The sequence below is a fragment of the Gallus gallus genome, chromosome 4 (assembly GCF_016699485.2).
Source record: "Gallus gallus isolate bGalGal1 chromosome 4, bGalGal1.mat.broiler.GRCg7b, whole genome shotgun sequence".
NCBI classification, from domain to species: Eukaryota; Metazoa; Chordata; class Aves; order Galliformes; family Phasianidae; genus Gallus; species Gallus gallus.
This window is the reverse complement of record NC_052535.1, coordinates 32,717,324-32,740,421: the sequence shown is the minus strand read 5'-3', so window position 1 is coordinate 32,740,421 and position 23,098 is coordinate 32,717,324. Positions and strand designations below refer to the sequence as shown.

Here is a 23,098-nt window from a genome sequence, read left to right as displayed (position 1 = left end):
TGAAATTGGGTAAAACTGAGCTAAATCACCAATTTTTTTTTTTTTTTAATTTGCCTGGTAGCTTTTATGAGTAAGCCCTTTCTTGATGTGAAATGTAGTAAGGTAAAAAGATTGTGTGTTATTTACTTCAAATCGTAGGAGTATCACATGGACTTGTCCACTATTTTTTCTTTGTTCACCGCGTTTTTTTTTATTTTAATTTTAATTTTATTTTGGAAGTGATGAAGTTGTGCAGATATGTCAGGAAGTGTGATATTGATATCAGTTAGCTGAGTTACCTGGTAAGTTGGTTACAATACTAAATAACTATTGGGATCTCTGCTCATGGTTAAAAGATACTTCTGAGTTATATCAGGACAAAGATGCCCTTTTCTTAAGGTTTATCAAGAAGTCTATGGGTGTTTTACAGGTTTTTGGACTGATGAGTGACTGGACCACGTTTATGAAAGAAAGACAGCTGTTTTCTGTCTGTCTTCACGGAGTGACTTATTCCTTCAGAACTGGAACCCTTAGCCTTTTCCTTTGTCAAAGTGAAAGTCTTAAAAATAATAATAAAATTTAGTCACTTTCTCTTTCTTGAGGCATACTTTTTTCTCTAGCTGGTTGAATACTTAAGCTTATTTTATCTTTCTGTACTGTTTTAGGAGGAAAGCTGAAATCATGCTTGGGCATGGATTGTTTTCTTTGCTGGCTGAAAGGCTGATGCTTCATACAAATCTGATCACCATGACCACGTACAATGTCTTATTTGAGGTAGTAACATACTTTAGTTAGGATTACATCTTTCTAATTGATTGTAAGACATTGTTAGAAAATTGCTTGCATATTTCTACTGATGTTTTCCAGATGACTTCAAAATCTAAGTGTGACTCAGCTGAGTACTGCTTTCTTTCCCTTGAAGTTCACTACTTGATTTTTTTTTTGCTTAACTTGTTTGTGCTCATTATGAACAATTCCAGATAATAAGTAAGCTGAAAAAAGCTAATTCTTTAGCTTAGAGAAGCATAGAGAAATGAAATAATAACGAAGGTGTATAAAGTTGTACACAACTATTTTTCAATAAGCTCTTTTAATTAGTGTTGATATGACGTCTATTCTTCTCTCTAGATTCTGACTGAACAGATTTGTACTCAAGTGATACATAAACAACATCCTGACCCAGATTCAACTGTGAAGATACAAAATCCTCGTAAGAATGATAAATATTTTTCAGTGGTACCATAATAAAAGTCTGCTAGGAGAGGGAAGGAGAGAGTTGCTTATTCATTACTGTAACCAGTCTTAATTCCCATCTCATTTCTAAGTAGTATTTCATACAAGAAAACTCCACTTAGGTGGAGTTACTTAGGAAGCAAGTCTCTTCAGTTTTTCAAAAGACGTTTGAGTATAAATATGTATGTAGTTCATAACTCACCATTTTTGGCTGTGCAGTCATGTTATGAAGTGGATTTTCAATACTTGTATGCGTGGAATGCTTTGATTTAATACATGTTAAGGCTCCAGCACAATTCTGATTGCGTTATTTAGTGATGCCAGACTAAATTACCTGAAATATGGAAGCAGCCTTCATTTTAAATTACCTTCAGTCCAATGGTGTTGGATGGAAAGTACGAGAAGTGTATCTGCTCACTGTTTTGGTTAGCTTGCTTTATGGAAAGTGTCTTGATGTGAAATGTTGGATATCTTTTGAACTAAGAGGAAATACTGATCTCCTTTCCTGAATTATATGCAATATTAATATACTCTTTGTATAATACAATGGCATTATGTTAGCTTTGGGAATTCATTTTTTTTCTGGAGAAATATATATTTCTTACTTTCATAGCTTCTTTGTTATTAGAAGTAGATCGTAGTAATGGGTTTGCTTCATGTGGAAAGTTAGGAACTGAAATGAAAGCAAAGCAGATAAGAAAGAAATCTGGTTGCAGTATGCCATGGTAAATCTTTGCCTCATGATAAATCTGTATGGAGCAGGAAACTTGAGATTTCTGTTTCTTAAAATTTTGGAAGCTGGTACTTACTGTTGTAATTAATACAGAGTATTTGCAGTGTGAGATATGAATTAGAATTACTCAGGTTTAGTGGGACAAGTGATTTCTAAATTACCTTTTTAAGATCAGTACTGATTTTCTCAAAGAAGAGATTTCCTTTTTTAAAGAAATTGTGCAAGATGAATTGAAACCATCGCAGTGACTTTGTACAAATTGCATCTTACTTTGTAAATAAAGTTAACTTTTTTTTCAACTAACAAAGAAGATGACTGTTCCACTGCTTCATAGGGTGGAAGATACCCATGATTTTGACCACCTCCAAAAGCACAGAAAACGTTACGTTCCTAGAATAAGCAGTGGAACTTTAAATTAAGAAAGTTTAGTCTCCTTCCTCAAACATTGTTTTAGTGTTAGAAATTGTTAAGAATGTTAAATTATTCACATATTTCAAAAATTCAGTTATTAACGGAGGACAAAATTTGTGCATTTTTCTCTTGTTGATTTTATACCTGATATATTGCCTCTTCCTTATAGTAAGGTTCTAACACATTCTAATAGTAATATGTTTTACATTCTTTTATCATTCAATAACATTTGTGTTGCTGAAACTTGATATTTAAAAAATCATATTCAGAGTAGTTTAACTCTCCTTCCATTTTCTTCAGTTGCATTAGACCTGCAGTTCCCCTGAAGTACGAGCAGGTTTGAGAGGTCATGGAAGAAGGGATTTGAAATACTTAAACTTTCTGCTCAAATAGTTGCTTCTTCTAAGTATATGTTTTTTGTGAATTCACTTTCTTTGAAGTAATCACCATAAAGATGATATTTGAAGGTGTCTTAATCTTTGCTTGGTCCTAATATTTTCTTGTTTGTTGACTGTCTTACAGAGATTTTGAAGGTTATTGCAATCCTGCTTCGTAATTCTCCACAGAGTCCAGAAACATTGGAGATTCGTCGAGCCTTTCTCTCAGATATGATTAAACTTTTTAATAACAGCAGAGAAAATAGGAGGTAAGATGGCTTACCTTATGCATATATGTATGCAAATAAGCAGCACAAAGAACATAACAAGGTGTTCTTGTTAGTCTCATTAAGCATCGCTGTTCAGCAAAATCTGTAATATAGTCTTGGATATGTAAAATTAGAGAATCTTGCACGCTGCTGCAGGTTGAGAGATGTCGTACTCCTTTCTGGATGGATGTGTATTTCTAAGACATATTTTGAAATTTTATTAAATAGTGTGTATTTTGCAGGAGTTTGTTGCAATGCTCCGTTTGGCAGGAGTGGATGCTTTCTCTTTGCTGTTTTAATCCCAAGACTTCTGAGGAGCAGAAGATAACTGAGATGGTGTATACCATTTTTCGAATTTTGCTTTACCATGCTATCAAGTATGAGTGGGGTGGCTGGCGTGTTTGGGTGGATACACTGTCTATCACACATTCAAAGGTAAGTGTTTAAATTGGGAGCTTTTTTATGCTATGTAATGAATTTTGGAGCCTTAAAGTGCTGGATCATACAGCGTGATAGTCTAAATGTGACAATGAGTATTTAAAATAATTGTAATACCACTGTATTTATTACCAGATATAACTCTTTCAAATACTTCACAATTAAATGTTAATTTTGTTGGTTTAATGCTTCAAAGAAATGTGTGGGGTTTTTTGTTTGTTTGTTTGGTTGGTTGCTGAAATAGTGATAGTATTGATTTTTACCGAAAATCAATGACAAGTGAGGATCATTTTAGGAGCATTTTCTGAAAAATTTTAGTATCTTCTTGGGTTTTTAGTGATGGTGTGAGCACAAGGGGGCGCACCGTATCTATTCATAAACAAAAATACCTTTTGCTGATATGAACAGACTGTAAAACCAGTGAAAAGCAGGGATATCAGAGTTAAGACAGATGCTTCAGCTGTTAAGCTGTCATGGGATACAGAGTGCGAAAGCAAATCCTTGTAATATGAGAAAGACTGTTAGCCTTCATTATTTTTCTGGTGTTTTTGTTTGTTTGTTTTTGTTTTTTGTTTTGCAATTGGAATTATACCATGAATGTTGTTAGTGGATCTCTAAGCAAATTAAAGTTATATCTTATAGAATTCTCCTTTCTTTTTCTGAACAACAACAACAACAAAAAAAACCAAACAAGACCAGTGTGTCTTATAATTCTGGTTTATCAGAAATGATCAGTGAAAATGATTTAAATTGTAAATTCAGTTTTTTTGCACGTGTGCAGTTAAAGCGTTTAAGGAAGGACATCTACAACTCTTGAAATCCTAATGTTTGTTTTAGGATTCTAAGGAATCATTAATGTTTCTGAGAGTCTTTGGTTTTGTATGAGTTTCCCTTCCCCACCCCCCTTGCCAGAGCAGCAAGAATACTGTTATTTTGCAGCTCTTTTTATTCTTCATATACATAGCTTGATAGTCAATTATTTGGCTATGGGGAGATGAATGTAGAAATCTGTATGTAAAAAAAGTGTATGGTATCATTAAGCAGTCACTTGGTGAAATGCATTCCAGCTGCGAAGAATACAGTGCCAAATCTTAACCCTTCATAGAGATTACTTTTTTAGTTTTTGAAATATGCTTTATCGTCTGTCTTTTGTGTTGGCTCTTTTGTGTTGGCTCTGCTGTCCTCAGAAATCTGTTTCTTCTCTTTCCCTCAAGATGCAGAGGTGTGGATAGAATAGAATGTACAATGGCAAGCTGTAGCCAGATCAAAAATCTCTAATGCACGTTTATAAAAACTGGCATAATTTAGAACATTTCCGTGTTTGCTTAGAATTGCTGGGGAACTGTCCCCACAAAGGAAGAACACCTTCCTACCTTCAGTATAGAAAGCTTTGGTGTATTGAATTTAAAAACTATTTTCCATATTCTAAAAGCTGTATGCATGGTTTTCTTTTTAGTTGGAAGATAAAGTTATGTATGAAATCCAACCTAAACAGCTTTGGTGTGAAAGTAATCATATGGATTTGGGTTCAGGTTCATTATCTTAATTTAGTGACAATGAGATAAATCAATGGTCTAGAATTTATAGATGTTTAACAAAAAAAAAAAAAAAAAAAGATTTAAAAAGATTTTCAGTGATCCTATTATAGCCAAATATTAGTAAAAGAAACCTGTTTTTAGGAAATACCAGAATACCAAGAAATAGGAGGTACACATTATAATACTTTGTAAAATTTTTTTGGAATAGCCATGTATGGTTTTTGTGCAGTACCAGATTGTATGAGAATATTGTGTTCTTTGCCCTTCATAGTTTCTCACAGGCAGTTCCTGGCATGCTGGCATACAGCAAGGTATCCTTGGTGGTCTAAGCAACTTCTTATCAGTTTGCTTAAGTCTAACTTGTTGGCTTTCTGGTCAATATGTAAGGACGTTTTCTTCTTCCGGTGTACTTCGGAGGAAGTTGAACTCTGGTGGGGTTAGAAGTGTATGATTACAGGCAGCACTAGCAATGGAGCAGTACTGACTTTTTGAAGGAATTTGGATGAGTTTGAGTTCTATTTGTTTGTACATTGCTGCTAATAATATCCATTTCAAGAAACACAAAGGAAAATGGTTGAACAACAAAATCAACCACTAGCATAATAACATTAGTGTGAATGATAATACAAAAATCAAAACTTTTGAAATTGGACTTTGTTAACTTTTTATACATTTGCCTAGATTTAAAAAAAATATTGTATATATTTATATATCTGCCTTTTATGCTTGCTAGCTGTATAAAGCTAGGCAATGTGTTTTGTAGCTATCTTGCAACTGTATTAACATAAATTATGATAAATGGCTGAAAAGCTCTGTGGTGAAATGTTAGTAATCACTTGAAAATGTCCTTAGATATCTATATCTAATAAAATTAATTTTTAATCCCCCTATTTTTATTTATTTTGAATATTATTCTGCCATACAAATATTGGGATTCATACAGATTCATACGTAACACGGATATACAACATTCAGGTGGTAAATTGTTAGATGTTAAGTGCATCTCAGGTGTATTTGATTTCTAGTATGCTTTCAAAGTATTGTAGGAATTATGGGAACAAAAATATTTCCTTAACACTGCTAAGAGAATAACCAGTTTGTGTTTTTATTATTTCATCTCTAATTGTATTGGGTTACTGCTTATTTTTTCTTTTTACAACCCTTTGCTCCTTTCCTACCACTAATTTATAACACCATTCTATGATAAAGAACTAGTGTATAAAGGAATAGTATTACAGAATTGGATAGGTTTTGCAGAGCTACACATCAAGATACATGCAGCTGCTATAAAAAGCCAAAGAAACTCAATTGCAATTTTATTGTCCAGTTTGATAGATTTCCTGCCACCTTTGTAGCAGGGAAGCTGTTTGTCACTGTAACCCTCTCCTCCAACAGCTGCACAACGTTTTATAAGCAGCAACGGCTTTTCTAGCATAATTGCACTACATTGGTTTCCTTGCACTCAGAATTTAAAAGGTGTGTGTAACCTTTTTAAAGCCGAATTTCTTAACTTCGTTCATTTTTCTTACTGATTTTTGTACTATATATTTGGCTGTTTTTCAAATATTAACATGTTGCATACAATATGTTCCATTTGTGACTTCTAGTTTAATAAAAATGTTAATGAAAAAAAATTAAAGCTCAGGTTTGTTTCAATCTGCTAGAACTGAATTTATGACAGCTTTGAAGAACTTCATTTTCTTGTACATTTTAACCATGGTCTCAAGGCCTTAGTCTTTATTCCTCGAGTGGTGTTACTTAGTAAAAAGAACAAATAGTTTTGTTAATATTTAATAATAGGAAATGAAGAATAGTGAACAACTTGCCTTTTCGACCTCGCAGGATCCCCAAGTTTTACAAGGATAACATGATTTACACAATGTAAAGGCACTCCTAGGTTATTTCTGTGTTTTCAATCTCTGGAAAGAACTAATACTTCCTTATTTTTAGGACTTTAAATATATCTTATTACCTCAAAAGTTGTTCCACGTTATCGTATGGTTTGGTTAAAGGGAAGACAGTTGGGTAAATTCTGAATCTTTTTCAGTCTCTCAACAAATTGTCATTGGGTAAGACTCAGAAATTTTAATATGTCCATACTACAGTTTTATTGTCTCTTCAAGTGGAAAATGTTTTGAAGTTCTGTTCACTGATCTGAATAGGAAAGAAGTATAATCTTAAAATGTTAGTACTTTAAAGCACAACTTACTTCAATGTAGTTGTTGGTTTTCTTACCCAAGTATAATTGTAATAACCATAGGTAAATGTTAAATTTGTATGCAGGAAAATTGGCAAAACCAGCAAAGATCAGATGGTGGAGAAATTAATATATGGTGAATATAAAATGAGGGGAAAAAACCTTGCAAAGCCCACCAACAACAAAACAAAAAAAATCATGCAAACCAAAAAAGCACTTCAGTGTGCAGAGAAGAGAATGTGAAGCTGTAGTTTTAGAAAGCAGCAGACAGTAGTAATGGTCTGTTGAGTCCAAATCCAACTGACATTCCTGAGCTGATGAGGAAGGCTGTGTCTCCATTTTTCTCCCATATTTTGGAAAGGGTAAGGTGTCCTACACTGGTGTGTCTCGGCATTTTTAGCTGTAAGACATTCTGAAAGTTTCAGATGTTCTTCAGTCTTCTGAAAAGTGTGTCTGCATTGCCCTGAGAAGACATGGAAGTAGCTAGCCAAGAGAGTTGTATAACTGGCAGGATTTTGGAAGCAAAGCTGGGGGAGGTGCAGTTATTTAGTAGCATGCTTGAAATACTTATATAGATGGTTAATTCTTATGGTATGAATAGCTATTTCTTAAAAAAGAAGATTGCCTTTTCCAGATATGAATGATTCTGAGAGAAGACCACCTTATTTGTGGAGAGCAGAAGGAACTTGTAGAGTAGAATGTGCAGCCCCCCTTCAAATTGTACATGTACCCTCCAAGGTTGTGGGCCTGATGCAATCTTCCTTTCATAGTATCATAGAATGGCATGGGTTGGGAGGAACCCGAAGGATCATCAAGTGCCAGCCCCCCTGCCACAGGCAGGGCCACCAACCTCCAGTTCTGGTACTAGATTGTGTTGCCCAGGGCTTCACCTTAACCTGGTCTTCAGCACATCCAGGGATGGAGCATCCACAGCCTCTCTGGGCAGCCTGTTCCAGCACCTCACTGCTCTCTCTGTGAAGACCTTCCCCCTGACATCCATTCTAAACCTTCCCTCCTTGAGCTTTCTTTTGTAGGAGGTATGTAAGAGGGCTTTTCCTGTTCAGGACTTCTGAAAGGAAAGTAATTTTGTTATTCTGCAGGCAGAGTAGCTGGAAGGAGGGATCTTGAACCACTGATTGGCTCTTACACATGCAGCATGTATGTTTACTGGGGAGCTCTTTCATCTCATTGTTCACTTAGTTTGAGTTGAGTGTCATAATTGTGTTAAAATTTGACTGAATTGAACTGAAAGAGGAGACTGAATTGAGAATAAAATGAGCATGGTAGACTGAGCCTTTGAGAAGCAGGAAAGAACGGATCAGCTGAATAGATGAAGCTGCACAGGAGCCCTTAAAGAGAGAGTCTAATAGACATTTACTACTGATTGAGAAATGTCAAAGATCTCTAAGAGAAGAAATGGGGAAACATAAATGCAGGGGAAAGAACTGATGTGAAGAAGTGTCAAACAGGTATGAAGTAGTGTTCCTAGGCAGAGAGGACATGAAGAGAAAATGGATTCTCACCTTTATCACTTGGTAGAAGAACACTGGAAGATGGGACCTTCCTCTGCAGGTCTGAGAACTGTTAGTGGCTTGCTTTACAGTTGCTGCTGAGTGTGAGGCAAATCTCCTCCACACTTGCTGCTATCTGTGTTCTGTGTGGCTGTGGGGACTAAAGAAGAAAATAGCTCTGGTCTGAGTTGTGTATTCTGCTACAGGGCTTCCGACGACATAGGGACAGATAGGAAAGCTGTGGCCAGGAAGAAAAGAGTGTTAAGACATGAACAGTGGTAAACACTAGATTTAGATATGATATATTTTTGTCAATAACTAGATATCAAACGTATTCAAGGCACAGTAGTATTCTGTGGAGAATTTGACTGTCTATTGAATTTAGGAATGGTGGCAGGATTGGAAAAGAGAGAGGAAATACCGTGAGAGGATAGGATGTTAATGTCTTGCAATTTAAACTAAAACATTCTGAATTCAGAGTTAGCAGATGTGTTTGGTATTCTACTTCAATTCATTATTGTATAGTGATTTAATGGTAAAGATATACCTTGACTGGATTTGAAAATAGTCCACAGCTGATTTACAACTTTTTCTCTCAGATAATTGTAGTCTTCTATGAATATGTTGACTAATACGTATTTTCTTATTCCAGAAACTATTTGCATTTATATAATTTCTGAATCTAGGTAGAAAAAATGCAAAAGTATTACTACTTAGGTGAAAATGTAGGAACATGGAAATGTAGTTTTCACCTTTTATTTTTTTTTTTTTCTGTCTTCATGTCAATGAATGCTTTTTGATAGAAGTATAGATGACTCCGAGAAACTTATGTTTGGTGTCCTGCACGATACATGTGAATTAGCTTTTCTTACCCATCTTCTGTTAAATGCTCAGAAGTAAGCCAAAGATTCCTTAGGTCAGTAGGTTACGGACTCTAAGTCAGTGTGTGGTGCACACAGTACCTTTATATCTTTCCCTTCACTGAACTGAAAATTAGGTATTGATGTCAGATATTGAGGATCAGGTTCACGTTTAAGCAGTTAAAGTTTCTGATGGAGAAAAGGAAAAACAGACCGAAACAGTGCTTGTTAAGTTATTGAAAAGTTGTTATGCCTTCTGGATTTGAAGGCATCAACAGCACAGGAATTGCTTGGTGCTGAGCAGACTGTGTAGGGAAGCAGCAGTACTGTATAATTGTCTGACCTGTCTGGCAGACGTTCGCTTCTTCTCCTCTCCAGAATTGCCCACTTGATAGTGGGGAAAAAAGACAGAATTTTATCATGTAGTTAAAATATTTTCCCTATGTTCTTTAATGCAAATGTCAATCATCTTAACCTTTTTCCTTGCTGTATGCTAATTTTTCTCCTTGCCAATTAGTAAATGTTGGATGTCAAATTAAGTTAAAATTGATGGTGGAGGCAAATGTTGCAGTTATTAGCTCACAAGTGTCTTTAGCTAGTAGTGCGTAGAGTTGCATTCCAAGCATTGCAAACAGCTATGGATTACCCATCAAATGATGGTGAAGATTAATGATTGGCCTTTTAGCTCACCAATTTAGAACAATTTCTAGTAATTAATTTTGTATTATCAGCTTTACAGTTGCAAATGCCTTAAGGAAAATAAAAAATGACTCAAGTACATTTAAGGTTCTCCAAGGTGATTGTTTTCTTGTAAATGGTTGCAGGTTTGCAGATCCTAATGTTTAATACTTTTATATATTATCTCAGTCTATTTGTATTTAGTAATCTCAATTTCTGTTTCATTTTGCATCCTATTCATACTGCTTTTGTTAATATTTGCATTTTCTTCGTGAGGTGTATTATTTGGCTTTGAACTTGTGTAATTCCAAAATGCCATGTCATGGAACGAAAGTGCAGGAGAAGAATTATCCAGTGGCTTTGTTGTGCTACCACTATTTCTTGGTTTTCTGTCAAATGAAATTACAAAACTATATAGTAAGTGGAACTGTTTAGACAGGCATGCTGAAAAGTTGGGTTTTGCCAAGCTGTATTTCATGATTTCTGTACTACCAAGAAAACCCCAGATTTGATGTGCAAGTTTGAAAAATCCCATTTTGTAATCTGTCTAATTTTATGTTTGTTGCTTTGTGTTTTTATATAAAGTACATTGTTCAATTTATTAGTTTTTAAGTGACATGAAACCTTTCTGATGTTTATGGTGGAAGGATAAATTGTTTCCTTTTTAAGTGACTTTGTGTGTGTGTGTGTGATGTACTCCTGCAATTCTGTGCTTTCTGATTTTCTTTCAGTGTGTCTCTCCTTGCAGTTCCCTGCATTGTTCTTCAATCAATATAGATTCTCATCAGATTATGCTTGGATTTATTTGCCCAGAAGTTTACATTGCCCATCTGTAAAGATAACAGTTGTCTGTATTGACTTTCTTGCCACATTCTTTTTGGTATTAGCGATTAACAATACTGAGGAGTACAGTTTGGTTTCCAGAATGTTAAAGGGGGTGCTCTGTAATGGCATCCAAACGGTTGTCTATTCCTTGTTTCAAGTGAGACTGACTGTGAAATTATACTCCATCCCTGTACTGTACATTACGTTTTTAACTTTTGACTCAAGCTAGGCGGAGAAGAACCTGTTGCAAAGTTGGTTGCCTCTCTAATCTGTATGGTCATTAGAACTTGTGCTTGTATTTTTCACTTGTCTTGGTTGGAAAAACAAAACCACAAAGCCTATTATTTGTTTCACATGTTAACATGCAAAATTAATCTGTGGAACCAATGTGACTTCAAGATGGGACAAGTTATCACAAAAAAAAAAAAAAAAAGAAAGAAAACCCAACAAAAAGAACTTTTGATGGGAAACTTCTAAAAGAGAGAGTAGCACAGAATGATTTTGATTACTCAAAAGTATATGCATACAGTATTTTCATTTGTTAATTACCTCCTTTTTACTTGTTGAAATAAGGCTTTTTAGTAATTTTGGAAATGGAGGAAACAACAGGGAGATGGAGAAAGGGGGAAAGCTGACTGTAGATAACTTCCAGTTGTCAGGATTTCTTCTGTTCATAAGCAGTGCATTTGACCAACAGTAGCATATTTACCTAGTCAAGTTTTTGAGAAGTAGTTAAAAGTTGAAAAGAAGGGCTTGTTAACATGATGGTCTTCAGGTCACCTTTGATATCCTGGCTTTGGGGTAGTTCAGAGGGGGTTTTGGAAATAAGTATTTCTAAAACAACAACAAAATGACAACTAAAAATGTCCAAAGCTATTTAGCAATACCCTGCAACCAAATGTTTAATAGATTCATTGTGATAGAGGGATGAGCTTTCAGTTCTTTATTGTCATTTATGCTTTTTTTTATTTGTACATATGATTTGGAACTAATATGGAATGAATTTTTTTTGAAACAGAGGAAGGATTTCTCTGTTCTGTTGCTAGACACTGTTATATCAACTTGAACTAATAAAATGCTCATGTTGATACAGTATGCTGTTCCTACAGTACATTAATACATGTTTGATTGATGGAAAAAGTAGTTGGCTAAAAAACTAGCAGTGACAATGCAACCTGCTACAAATATATGTATATATCTTACATTTCTTCTATCTTTGCTCCTCTTTAATTTGTTAACTTTGATTTCTAGTACCGTTTTAACTTGTACAGTTAGTTTTTGGTTTCCTACTGACGAATCATCTCCTTGAATACTATACACATGGAAATTTTCACATGAGATCTAAATGAACAAGTTATGTGAAAGAGTAAGAAAATGTGGTGTATCCGTATATTTAAAAAAGTGTAGTAGTCTGCATACATATTTGCAATGAAGAAAAAACAGTTAAAAACACAACAAATGCAGCTGCAGCTTATTTTAAAATCTAGGCTTATAGTTTCACAGCCCATTTCAGTTTTGTTGGAATGAAGAGGATAAATAGACGCTTCTAGGATGGAAGAATCTAAATCCTAAACAAAAAAGTCTGGATAAACCAAATTTTATGACAGAATAAGTAACAATCTTAGTTAATCCAGTGGAATTTACTTTTATCACACAGTTATTTATTTGGGGAAATTTAGATTTACCAGTATGTATATAGAGATTTCTGTCTGGAATTTTCTTTACAGAAAAATATTTTGGTTGGAATGGATGATCTTGATCTCTTCTAACCTTGATTCTGTGATTTCTTCCTCTTCTTCTTCTTCTTCTTTTTTTTTTTTGACTCATCTGTAGGAAAATTGTTTCACTTCAGCCTGACTTTGTAATTCTTATGTGTAATTCTTATGTTTTTTGACAAGTAGGTGCTTACCTGTCAGGTAGTAGTTTGTAGAGACTAAGTCTTCTGTAGAATTTTTGAAATCGTTTAGCAGTTTCCGACGTTTTTACTTTGTTATCGGGTGTGAATTGTTTTTGTTTTTTTTTAATGTAAACTGCTTAGATTATTGTTGCTGATTGTTGAAAATGTTTATGCACTAAAATTATGTGAATGTAAGTGCCCTTGTTATTTAGTTAAGAGTGTCCTCTCCTATTAGAAATTGAGGTTAGCAGCCATCTCATGCTTGGTAGTTCTGTGGATGTTACATTGTTGTATTTTTATGTACGTTTTTATTTGCATCCTATATATTTAAATGAATGCAGTTAGCCAAGGAAATAATGCTAGCGTTAAGTATAAATATTGAACTTGAAACATTTTTACTCATTTGATAGAAATAGTCTTTAAAACTGAGTACTTCTGGTGTCTATCTTAGTTCCTGTTCTTGGAGACAGATTACAGATAAACTTAAGAAATATGTCAGCAGTTTATGGGCTGGTTGGGCCCAGTTCCATGACTAATGGGGCAGGGGCACCCATGGACCCATGCCCGGGGAAGGGGAAAAGGGTAGCAAGATGGGCCTAAAAACGAAACTTTACAGTGGCTGTGATCTGAGGAGGAAAGTTAATTTACTAAATATGATACTGGAATGCAAGCTAACACAATATAATATGGTATATTTGGAATTCAGGCTAATAAATCAAGTAAAAAGAGAGAGAGAGAGAGTGTCTGAAACCGGAGGCCTTACTCTAATGCTGAAGGTGAGATGGCTGGGGAGCACACACACAGTGCAGAGACAAGCAGAAAGGGAAAGGGGGACATCTCATGACTTGCAAGCAGTTTTTTCTTTCGCTTTGAATGGAAAACAGAAATACAACCATGAAAAGTCCTCTGGTGCTTGTAGTTCTTCTCTTCTGACACAAGTCTACCACAGAATTGGAGCATTAACTCTTTAACTCCTGATGCACTACATGATGTTATGATATGGAATACCAATAACAAAAAGTCATCAAACCATGACAAAATACTTCCTGTTAGTTGAAGTGATTTGCAATTTGAAATTCATTTTTAACTTTTTGTTTTACAGAATTGTAAGGATAGCATCCAATACAAATTTATAGTAGAAATTAGTGATTTGAATAAGGATTTTGAGTTTTTCAGAGAAAGTGGTTATTAATGTACGTATTTTTTGTCCTTTCAACTCTGTTCTTCTAGGTAACCTTTGAAATGCACAAAGAGAGTCTTTCTGAAATGTACAGGGAATACCAGGGAAAGGGAGGCGAAGGGTGTGTGACATGTCCTTCAGCTCCGATTAGAACAATTTCTGGAGTTGGCAAAGGAGCTGAAATTGTGGAAAAGAAGCAGTGTTTGGAATTAAAAGAAGCTGCTACTGCTCCTCCCATCCATGGTGATGTGGAGTCCGGTACTGAAAAAAATCAGTCAGATGGTGACCAGCAAACTCCTTCAGACTCTAAGCAAGGGAAGGACTTAAAGGATGAGGACAGGGAAACTGCACAAGATCTAAACGTAGTGCCTTGTTCAGAACTTTCTACAGAGCCAGAAGCAATAAAACCCAGTGTTTCAGAAATTAGTAGTGGAATAGCTGAAGCAATTGAAGATTCTCTTAGCAAAGCTCAAGAGCTTGTGGAGGAAACGGTTGCTGTTACTGCAGCTTCTTTGGTAATGGAAACTTCTTTGGAAGGAGAAACTCATGAAAGTCCAGGAGGAATGGAAAGATCAGCAGTGGAAGTGGAAGATGAAGATGACTTTGTTGATTTGAAAGAGGAAAGTAGTATGCCTTTACCTTCAGAAGAGTATGCAGAAGCAGAAGGAAAGCATAGTTCTAATGAAAATCAAGAAACAAAGGAGGAAAAGGCAATACAACAGCAACTTGAATCTGTGCTTTTAAAATCTGAGGATACTGAAGGCATGAATGGGCAAAACAAAGAACTGGCTTTATCAGAAACAGTCAGTTCTGCAGCTGAAGTAGTGAATCAACCAAATTCAGAAGGGAAAAAGAAGCTGGAGGAAAAAAAGGTGCTTTATAGTGAAACCGGAACAGCTGAAGATACCAATGCACATGTACCAGAGCATGCAGGATCCTCTGAAAAAAGAATTGCCAGGCTTGATGTTTCTAGTGTTGCATCTGATACAGAAAGACTGGAACTGAAAGCCAATACATGTCTAGAAGCACCTCTGCCCCCCAAAACCCTACCTGAGGTAAGGTCTATCTGTCCTTTATATGCTTAGCTTAAAAATAAAAGAAGATTCTTAGCTTGCTAGTATTTTCAACAAAGGGTGCCCACGCACATTGTGGGGGTTTTAATGTATCTGGGTTTTGCCAGTTACCTAAAGAACGCTCTCAGACTTCTATTAAAATAGCCATAATTCTTACAGATTTGTGTGCTGTGAAGTTTCTAAGCTTCTATTCTTTGTATATCCACTTATGGATGCTGACAGAGACTGAGTACTTGGCGAGTTATATCCTTCATTTCTGTCAGTACTTCCATTCTTAATGCTGAAGAACTGAAAGAAATATTTATATTCTGATTTGATTTCATCTTGCATTTCTTCTGCTTCTTAACTCACTTATTCTCTTATCAATCTGATCTCTTGTAATTGTAACTAATTGAATTATTAAGTAGCAAACATTCTTTGTGCAGAAAAAATACCACTAAATTTGTATGACATCCTGATGGAACTTGTGAAAATATTTTTTACTCTTGGTTCTCTGCAGGCACACTATATATTTTTGAAACTAAAATTTTACGGAGTTATGCCTCCATCGTGTCAGCTTATGTTTTTGTGCAAGTATAATTTAAAACTGGTCTTCTGTTGTCTACTGCTATGCTCCAATGCTCTAGTTTTTAGTTTCTTTCTCAGCTTTTCATGGTTAAATAGTCATGCATCTGAGTACTTCCATTCTGCAGAGATACCTGTTAATGGATGCTCTTCATTCTGCACCATTCTTCCTTAAAGGAGGAAAAACACTCTCTACAGCAACATATACTCCTCCTGTGGTAAGGTTGAGTTGCTGCTTGTGTATGCTTAGACTGACAAGGTGGTGTAGTGCAGCTGTAGACTAGTATGTAGGTTTGTTGTATTCAATAAACAGCTTTTGTGTATTAGTTTTAGCTTTATTTGTAACTGTGCAAAGTCTACACTTGTGCAATATCTAAACACTGAATGCCTTTCAGTATTCCATGGAAACCAATAATCAAATATGTGGGTATTTTTTTGTCTAAAAATTGTGTTTTCAGATGTCAAGGCAGCAAGATTCTTCAGGACAAGAGCTATCTGCTACATCAGATGGGCAGAGAAGAGACTCTAGATCAACTGTGTTTCGTATTCCTGAGTTTAAGTGGTCACTGATGCATCAGCGCTTGCTTACAGACTTGCTCTTTTCCATTGAAACAGATATACAGATGTGGAGAAGGTAAATTTGTGTTTTCCATTGGCTGATCTAGACTGGCATTTTGATGATGATTATCTTGAGATTTCCTTGAAACTCTATCAGAGTTGCTCTTTAATTGGAAAGCTGCACATCTAGTACTCATACTCAAAATTCTGTTTTATTGCGTATACTCAAACATACGTTTTTTGTTATAGTATTTATTCATATTTTAGTATTTATTTATATCTTAGTATTTACTTTGTTTTTCCAAAGATTTATGTTAGGATTTAGTTAATACCTCCAGGGGACTTCATTGTATGCATTGATACAGTGACTTTTGCTATAACATATAATTATGGACCAGCCTATAATACTTCTTTATCCAAATAATGGGTAATCACACATCTTGATGTTATTAGCTGGCTGTGATTTGGAGAGGTTTAAGAACTGAAAGGAAATGTAGTTTTAGGTTTAGAGTAAGGAACATCAGCCAAACCTTATGGTGATATTTGCTGCCCCTTGCTAACTGTTTTTTTTTTTTTTAAACAAACATACTAAAATACTGTAAAAATGAAACTGTTTTCTGAAAGTATTTTCATGAAACCTGCTTTTGTGTTTTGGACAGTCATTCTACAAAAACTGTAATGGACTTTGTGAATAGCAGTGACAATATCATATTTGTACACAATACAATTCACCTCATCTCTCAAGTGATGGACAACATGATCATGGCTTGTGGTGGCATATTGCCACTGCTTTCTGCTGCCACGTCTGCTACTGTAAGAGATTTCAATTTTATTTGAATATTTCTCTTGGGGAGTATGCCTTCCTTTATATAGCATATTAAATATTATACCTGTTCTTTGGGAAAGGGGAATATTTCCACAAGCATCTTTCCTCCCTTTAGCTACTTCCACGTTTTCTCAAAGATAAATAGGGTGCCTGAAGAGATCGCTTAGCTGCATCATCCCACAGAGGTCTGGAACAAAGTTCAATCTCAATAGCAATCATATTCTAGGAACAATCATTAATTTTTGTGGCTGAAGATGGACTTCCAGCCTACGTTTTTCTTCATTTGATTTGTACAAAGTATCATCTTTGTCAAGAAGTAAATGTTACTTTGAATTTTTCTTTGTGTAGCATGAATTGGAAAACATTGAGGCAACTCAAGGACTTTCGGTAGAAGCTTCTTTAACATTTCTCCAGAGATTAATTAACCTTGTAGACGTGTTAGTTTTCGCAAGCTCTCTTGGCTTCACTGAAATTGAGTCTGAGAAAAATATGTCATCTGGAGGAATTCTACGACAGTGTCTTCGTCTGGGTAAGCAAGTAAAACCACTTAATAAATATAGAAGTTTGATAACATTAAATAATTAGCTACTGGTAGCTTGGATTTTTTTGTTTTATTTTTTTTATGTTGACTAGATTTAGTCAAAGATGCCTTGGGATCTTTTACTATTTTACTACTACTGTACTTTCCAATGCATATGCATTGTGTTTTTTTCCCCTCTTCAAAGAAGTTTAAATAAAACAAATGATTAAAGTGAGTTTGGAACCATGATGGTTGTGGATTTATGTCTTCATTTTATCCATGAATGAACACGATAGTTCATTTTCCAAAGTTCTCTAGACAGTCGAGACTGAGAATGCTACAGCATTAAGAAAAAGAAATCTTGCACTGTGTATAAACCTGTGAACCTTTACACATCTGCATTAGAAAAGAGATTTAAATATTGTGGTCGGTAGATGAAGGACAAATGCAAACTGGAGATGTTTACTTCAGAAGGGATCAAACTGATCAGTAGGCACAACCGGAACTATACTGGGTTCAATTCTAATTGGATCAAAGTGATCATTACTAAAAAATTATAATAAAAATCATTATGCATCCAGTTGGTTAATAACGCAGGAAAGTGTTCATGTCAGTTGCATGCTGTAAGATTTCTTTGCAATGAAAAATTTAATTTGCATGAGAGCTAGAGCAGCTCAGAGCATCAACAGTAACTAGCCTTCCTCTCCCTTTCTAGGCAATTAAAACTTTGTGCAGGTAGAACAAGATTTATGGGATGCAAACAGGTATAGAGGTGGGGTAGTTCTTTTTTCCTTTGAAAATCATATTAGAAGATAAAACAGGTACAATTGTGAAGCTAAAAAAAAATGATTGTATCATGTAACGTAAGAGTATTTAGTCCAAGAGCATTGTGAAGCAGCTATTCTCATTTGTTTCTCTGGTGTACCTTCTGTATTTTCCTTGCTAGTGTATGAAATTTAGCTACTTCACCTTCCCCAGTCCATGAGATAGCATGCATGGTAACATTTCAATGAGAAGTGAAAAAAGTATGTAATAATGCTAACTTAATAATTTAGAATTATAACTTATTTGTTCTAATAGTTTGGTATTAGTCATTAAAGTATTTTGAGCATTCTTTTGCAACTATTTAACATTTATGGAAGCAAAATATTTTCTTTTATTGGCGTGCTTAAACTTTAATAAGCGGAAATGTATTATGCATCTCTGTAAGGGTTATAGACAATACTATTTCCCAGGATAATTCTTAAGCTTTTTTTTTTTCTATTTTTTTTTTCCTTTAAGTATGTGCCATAGCAGTAAGAAATTGCTTGGAGTGTCAGCAGCATGCACAGATGAAGCCGATTGGAGACATTGCAAAGAACCAAAAAACAGTGCAGGGGTTTATAGGAGCAGGAAAGTCTGCAGCAAAGGCAAGTATGAGAGCTAATCCAGGAAAACAAAAGTCAGTAATTATTACTCTATGCAGAGGGATGGTTTTTGAAATTCATAACCACACCACTGATACTTTAGTTGATCTGAAGAGCATGAACACTGGAAATGCTGAAGTGTTTTTTCCAAGATGCAGATTTATCATTTGCATAATTAACCTTCTGCGGTGAAATAATTCTGTCAGAAGAGTTTGCCAGATTTTTTCCTTTAAATACAAAATGCCTATCTGATCTTTGTGTTCCTACTTGTGATAGTATTATGTCCAGAGGGAAAGTGTACTCATTTAGTGATTCTTTGTAAAATGCTGTTAAAAACAGAATCTTTTTTTGAACAGAGCCCAGTGGACATTGTGACTGGTGGAATTTCTCCAATACGAGACCTTGACAGACTTCTGCAGGACATGGATATTAATAGACTTCGAGCAGTAGTGTTCAGAGATATAGTGAGTTACCAGTCATGTTGTTTCCTTTGTAGCTAGGTTCTGTGTTTACCTGTTTGTCTGAACACTCACTGTGTTACAGTTTATCTGAATTGATTATACAAAAACTGAGTACTGCTCACAGTAACTGAGAAAGCATGAACTCTGTGGGCTGTGTTGTATTGTTTGGGACTGGAAACAGACAGAGGTGAAAGTGGCTCTCAAATATTAAATGTGTTGTTTCTAGTACAGATGTATAGTTTCACAAGCTGTATACAGACAGTCTGTTTGCATATATTTGTATCAGAAAGATGTTTTTGTATACTTTTTGAAAAATGAGTAACTCTAGATAATTACAAATTTGAGACTAACTGTAATTTCCTTACTTCCCCTCAGAGGAACCAGTTTGTTCGATGTCTCTGTGTATGCTTTTATGGCTTGAATTGACTGAAAACAACTTAGCTGTTTGTCAGCAACTTTATAGCTGATTATGAAGAAAGCAGATCGATTGCTTAAAAAAACCCCTCTATACTGCAAGGACAGTAGCTGCAATGGTTCTGAGTCATTAGTAGCCACAAGATGGAATGCTGAAACTTTACACTATGTAGAGTATTTAGCAAGTATAATGATTTAAACAATGATTTTTGTGCTATTCAGCATAGTTTAAGTAGAACTATTTACAGCAATTACTGATTGAAACAAGCCCCTACTTTGGTGTCAGCATGCAGAATAGTAACAGGAAGTGAATCTTCCATATTGGTGGCAATTAAATAATGAAATCTTCAAAATCAAGCTCATTTTATGTTTTTAATTCTTATTCTAAAGAACAGTATACACATATACTGTTCTTTTGCTCATCAGATTCACCAGTTTTTCTGCCTCACAAATATATGTGAAATGATATACTTTTTTATTTCAGCTGTTTCTTTTTGCATCTAAATGTTCTATGTTTGATTTGTGTGTGCTTTTTTAAATTGCATTCAGTGCATAGAATTGTGGTTGGTATGATATGAAGATGTGTAGGTGGAACCCGGATGGATTCCACTTAACCACCAATAGTGGTAATACCTGAACTGTTTTAAGAATTCTGTAAAAGTAGCAGAAGAAAGTTGGTGAGGAAGGACTAATGCTGCTTCACTGGTCAATAACTTTATTTTAAGTGCAGTTGGAAACTGTCTTGTAAAAGCTCATATGGGAAGAAAATTCTTTCTAATCCTTACCACTGTAGTGGACTGCACTCTGATCATACTTAAATGGACTTGACAGTTTAACTTATTTTCTTGAACCACTCAAAGAAAGAGCAAAATTGATTTGTTACTTCCTACTCATTGGTCACTGAAGACCCAAATTATTAATTTCTCCTGTGATTCCAAAGAGTACAAAACTGTTTTTCCTTTGGTAGATTTGTTTTAACCAAAGGCTAAAGCGGACAGACTCAGGCTAAGTCATTGGCTGTTCAGACGTAGCTGTGTAGGTCTTTTCATTTCTTTCACTGGTAGTTCTTGAGTGCTCTGAGGAGGCACTTGACATAAATCATAGTAAAATGTTTTTAAGGTTTTATTAAAATCTCTTCAGAAAGTTCTATAGGTATTGCAAATAAATATTTGCATTTCTTGTCTAAGTTAAACATAACTACAGCACAGCCATCCAGACAGTCTGAGGATGAAGCAAACTCGTAACTTGGGTTCTGGAATTTGTTCCACTTCCTTCATTGATATATAATAATTTATAAATGCTTTTTCAGTTTTGTTGAGTCCACGTGCCTGGTAGTACTTCTCAGCTGGTGTCTTGGCTAATCTGGGGAAACGTAGTAAATCAAATGCCTGTAAATAAAGAGAACTTAGTCTCTGCACTAGTTTTAGGCATGTAGTAAAAACACACAACCTTAGTCAGCATTGTCATATTCATATAAGAAAAATGAAGGGATTAGTGCCACTTGAATACAATTGCTTTATAGGTGAGCCAGATTGTGAGTAGAGAATATTGTTCTTTCTTTGTTGACATATCAGCTTACTTTCAGTTTGCTTATGGTAGCGCTGGGCATACTTTAGAGAAAAATAAGCACGCTACTGAAATTGTAACGGAAAATCTGTGTGTGTGTGTCCTTTTCTACAGGAGGACAGTAAACAGGCTCAGTTCTTGGCCTTGGCAGTTGTATATTTTATTTCTGTACTCATGGTTTCAAAATACAGAGATATTCTGGAACCCCAGAATGAAAGAAGACCACCAAACCACAGTCACTCATTCAAGCAATCAGAGAATGAAAATAATGGAGCTTCTGCTGCAGGTGAACTGTTAATTATTTGGCTAAATGAAATAATGTAACCTACGCATTTTAAAATTCTGTAGAAGTCCGCTTCAGGTCACACAGAAATGTGTGCATTCCAAGCACTTAGATAAACAACATGAAACTGTCCGATTTGTCTCAGTATTTGTATGAATGTTTTTGATCTGAGAACAACCTCATCTGTAGATTAATGTTGCTGTGTTGTTCAGTCTGACTGAAGTAGGTAAGTATTCATGATAGTGCTTGTTGCAGAAACGTTACATTTTGCTTATGGTTCAGTATGTGTAAGCAGAGGCTGCCAGCTTTTTGTTTTTGCTATAAGACCGTATTTTTCTTTCTCTTTCTACTCTTCTTCAGAGCACTCTGTTTTCAATCTTTCACTGTTAAGTCAATATTTTCTGTTTCTTTGTCACTGCAATTTTGGATGTTACATCTTTTAAAGCTTCTTAGAAATTAGCAGAATTTTTTTCTGTTCTGGGTTTCATATTGAATACTTAAAATAATAAATCTCTAAGTAGGTAAGAGGAAATACTGTATTATTTCCTTTGTCACGTATTGGTGTTACTTTCTTGGAGCTATGTGGTGAATATGGTTGTGTTAATAATGAACTTAAAATTTGTTTCCTGACTTTGCTTTGAACAGATGTGGAACATCCATCTGCTGCTCTTGGTGCTTTAACTTCAGCTTCCACTGAAGATTCAGAGTGTACAGCATCTGTACAAAGAAGGGACTCCGGTCTTGGGGAGGAACCAGCTTCAGAGCAAAGAAACAGTTCAGGTGGTGTTGCTGAAGCAGGAGCTCCGAGCGTCAGTGCAGGTCCAGATGCTGTCAGTGAAGTACTTTGCACCCTGTCCTTAGAAGTAAATAAGTCTCAGGAGGACAGAGGTGAGACAGGACCAGAGGACAGTAAGCCTTCAGCTTCTGTGCCAGCTGCAAAAAATGTTAATGTAAAGGACATCCTGAGAAGCTTAGTAAGCACACCAGCCGATGGGACTGCAGTTGATCCTGCTCTTCTGCCACCAGCCTTTCTTGGAGTTCTTGGTGATGGAGCTGCTGAGCAACCTGTACAGTTCCATTCCTTTGACAGGTAATGTAACTTCTAAAATTTTTGATCTATTTCAGGTTGCTTAAGCTAACTGTAAAGAACATAAAATTGGCGCTTCACGTGACCAGATCTCACATACAACATCAACTAGTACTTAATATAATCGGGATGCTTTGGTTTATAAGTAGAACTTGTGTACAAAGCCCACTGACATCACATAGGCTCATCATGAAGGTACTGGAGTATACTCTGC

The 23,098-nt window shown here is 35.4% G+C and overlaps 1 protein-coding gene across 3 annotated transcripts in view; it reads left to right on the top strand.

Moving 5' to 3' along the window:
* The window catches only part of LRBA (LPS responsive beige-like anchor protein), a 372,868-nt gene that overhangs the window by 54,524 nt on the left and 295,246 nt on the right, over positions 1-23,098 (top strand). For all 3 annotated transcript variants that reach the window (XM_040699152.2, XM_040699153.2, XM_015276673.4), the window contains exons 19-30: positions 645-753; positions 1,108-1,189; positions 2,879-3,002; positions 3,245-3,437; positions 14,177-15,181; positions 16,222-16,397; positions 16,981-17,134; positions 17,496-17,676; positions 18,949-19,076; positions 19,430-19,537; positions 21,629-21,800; positions 22,443-22,887. In XM_040699152.2, coding sequence (XP_040555086.1) covers positions 645-753; positions 1,108-1,189; positions 2,879-3,002; positions 3,245-3,437; positions 14,177-15,181; positions 16,222-16,397; positions 16,981-17,134; positions 17,496-17,676; positions 18,949-19,076; positions 19,430-19,537; positions 21,629-21,800; positions 22,443-22,887 — 2,877 coding nt within the window. The remainder of the gene's footprint in view (positions 1-644; positions 754-1,107; positions 1,190-2,878; positions 3,003-3,244; positions 3,438-14,176; positions 15,182-16,221; positions 16,398-16,980; positions 17,135-17,495; positions 17,677-18,948; positions 19,077-19,429; positions 19,538-21,628; positions 21,801-22,442; positions 22,888-23,098) is intronic.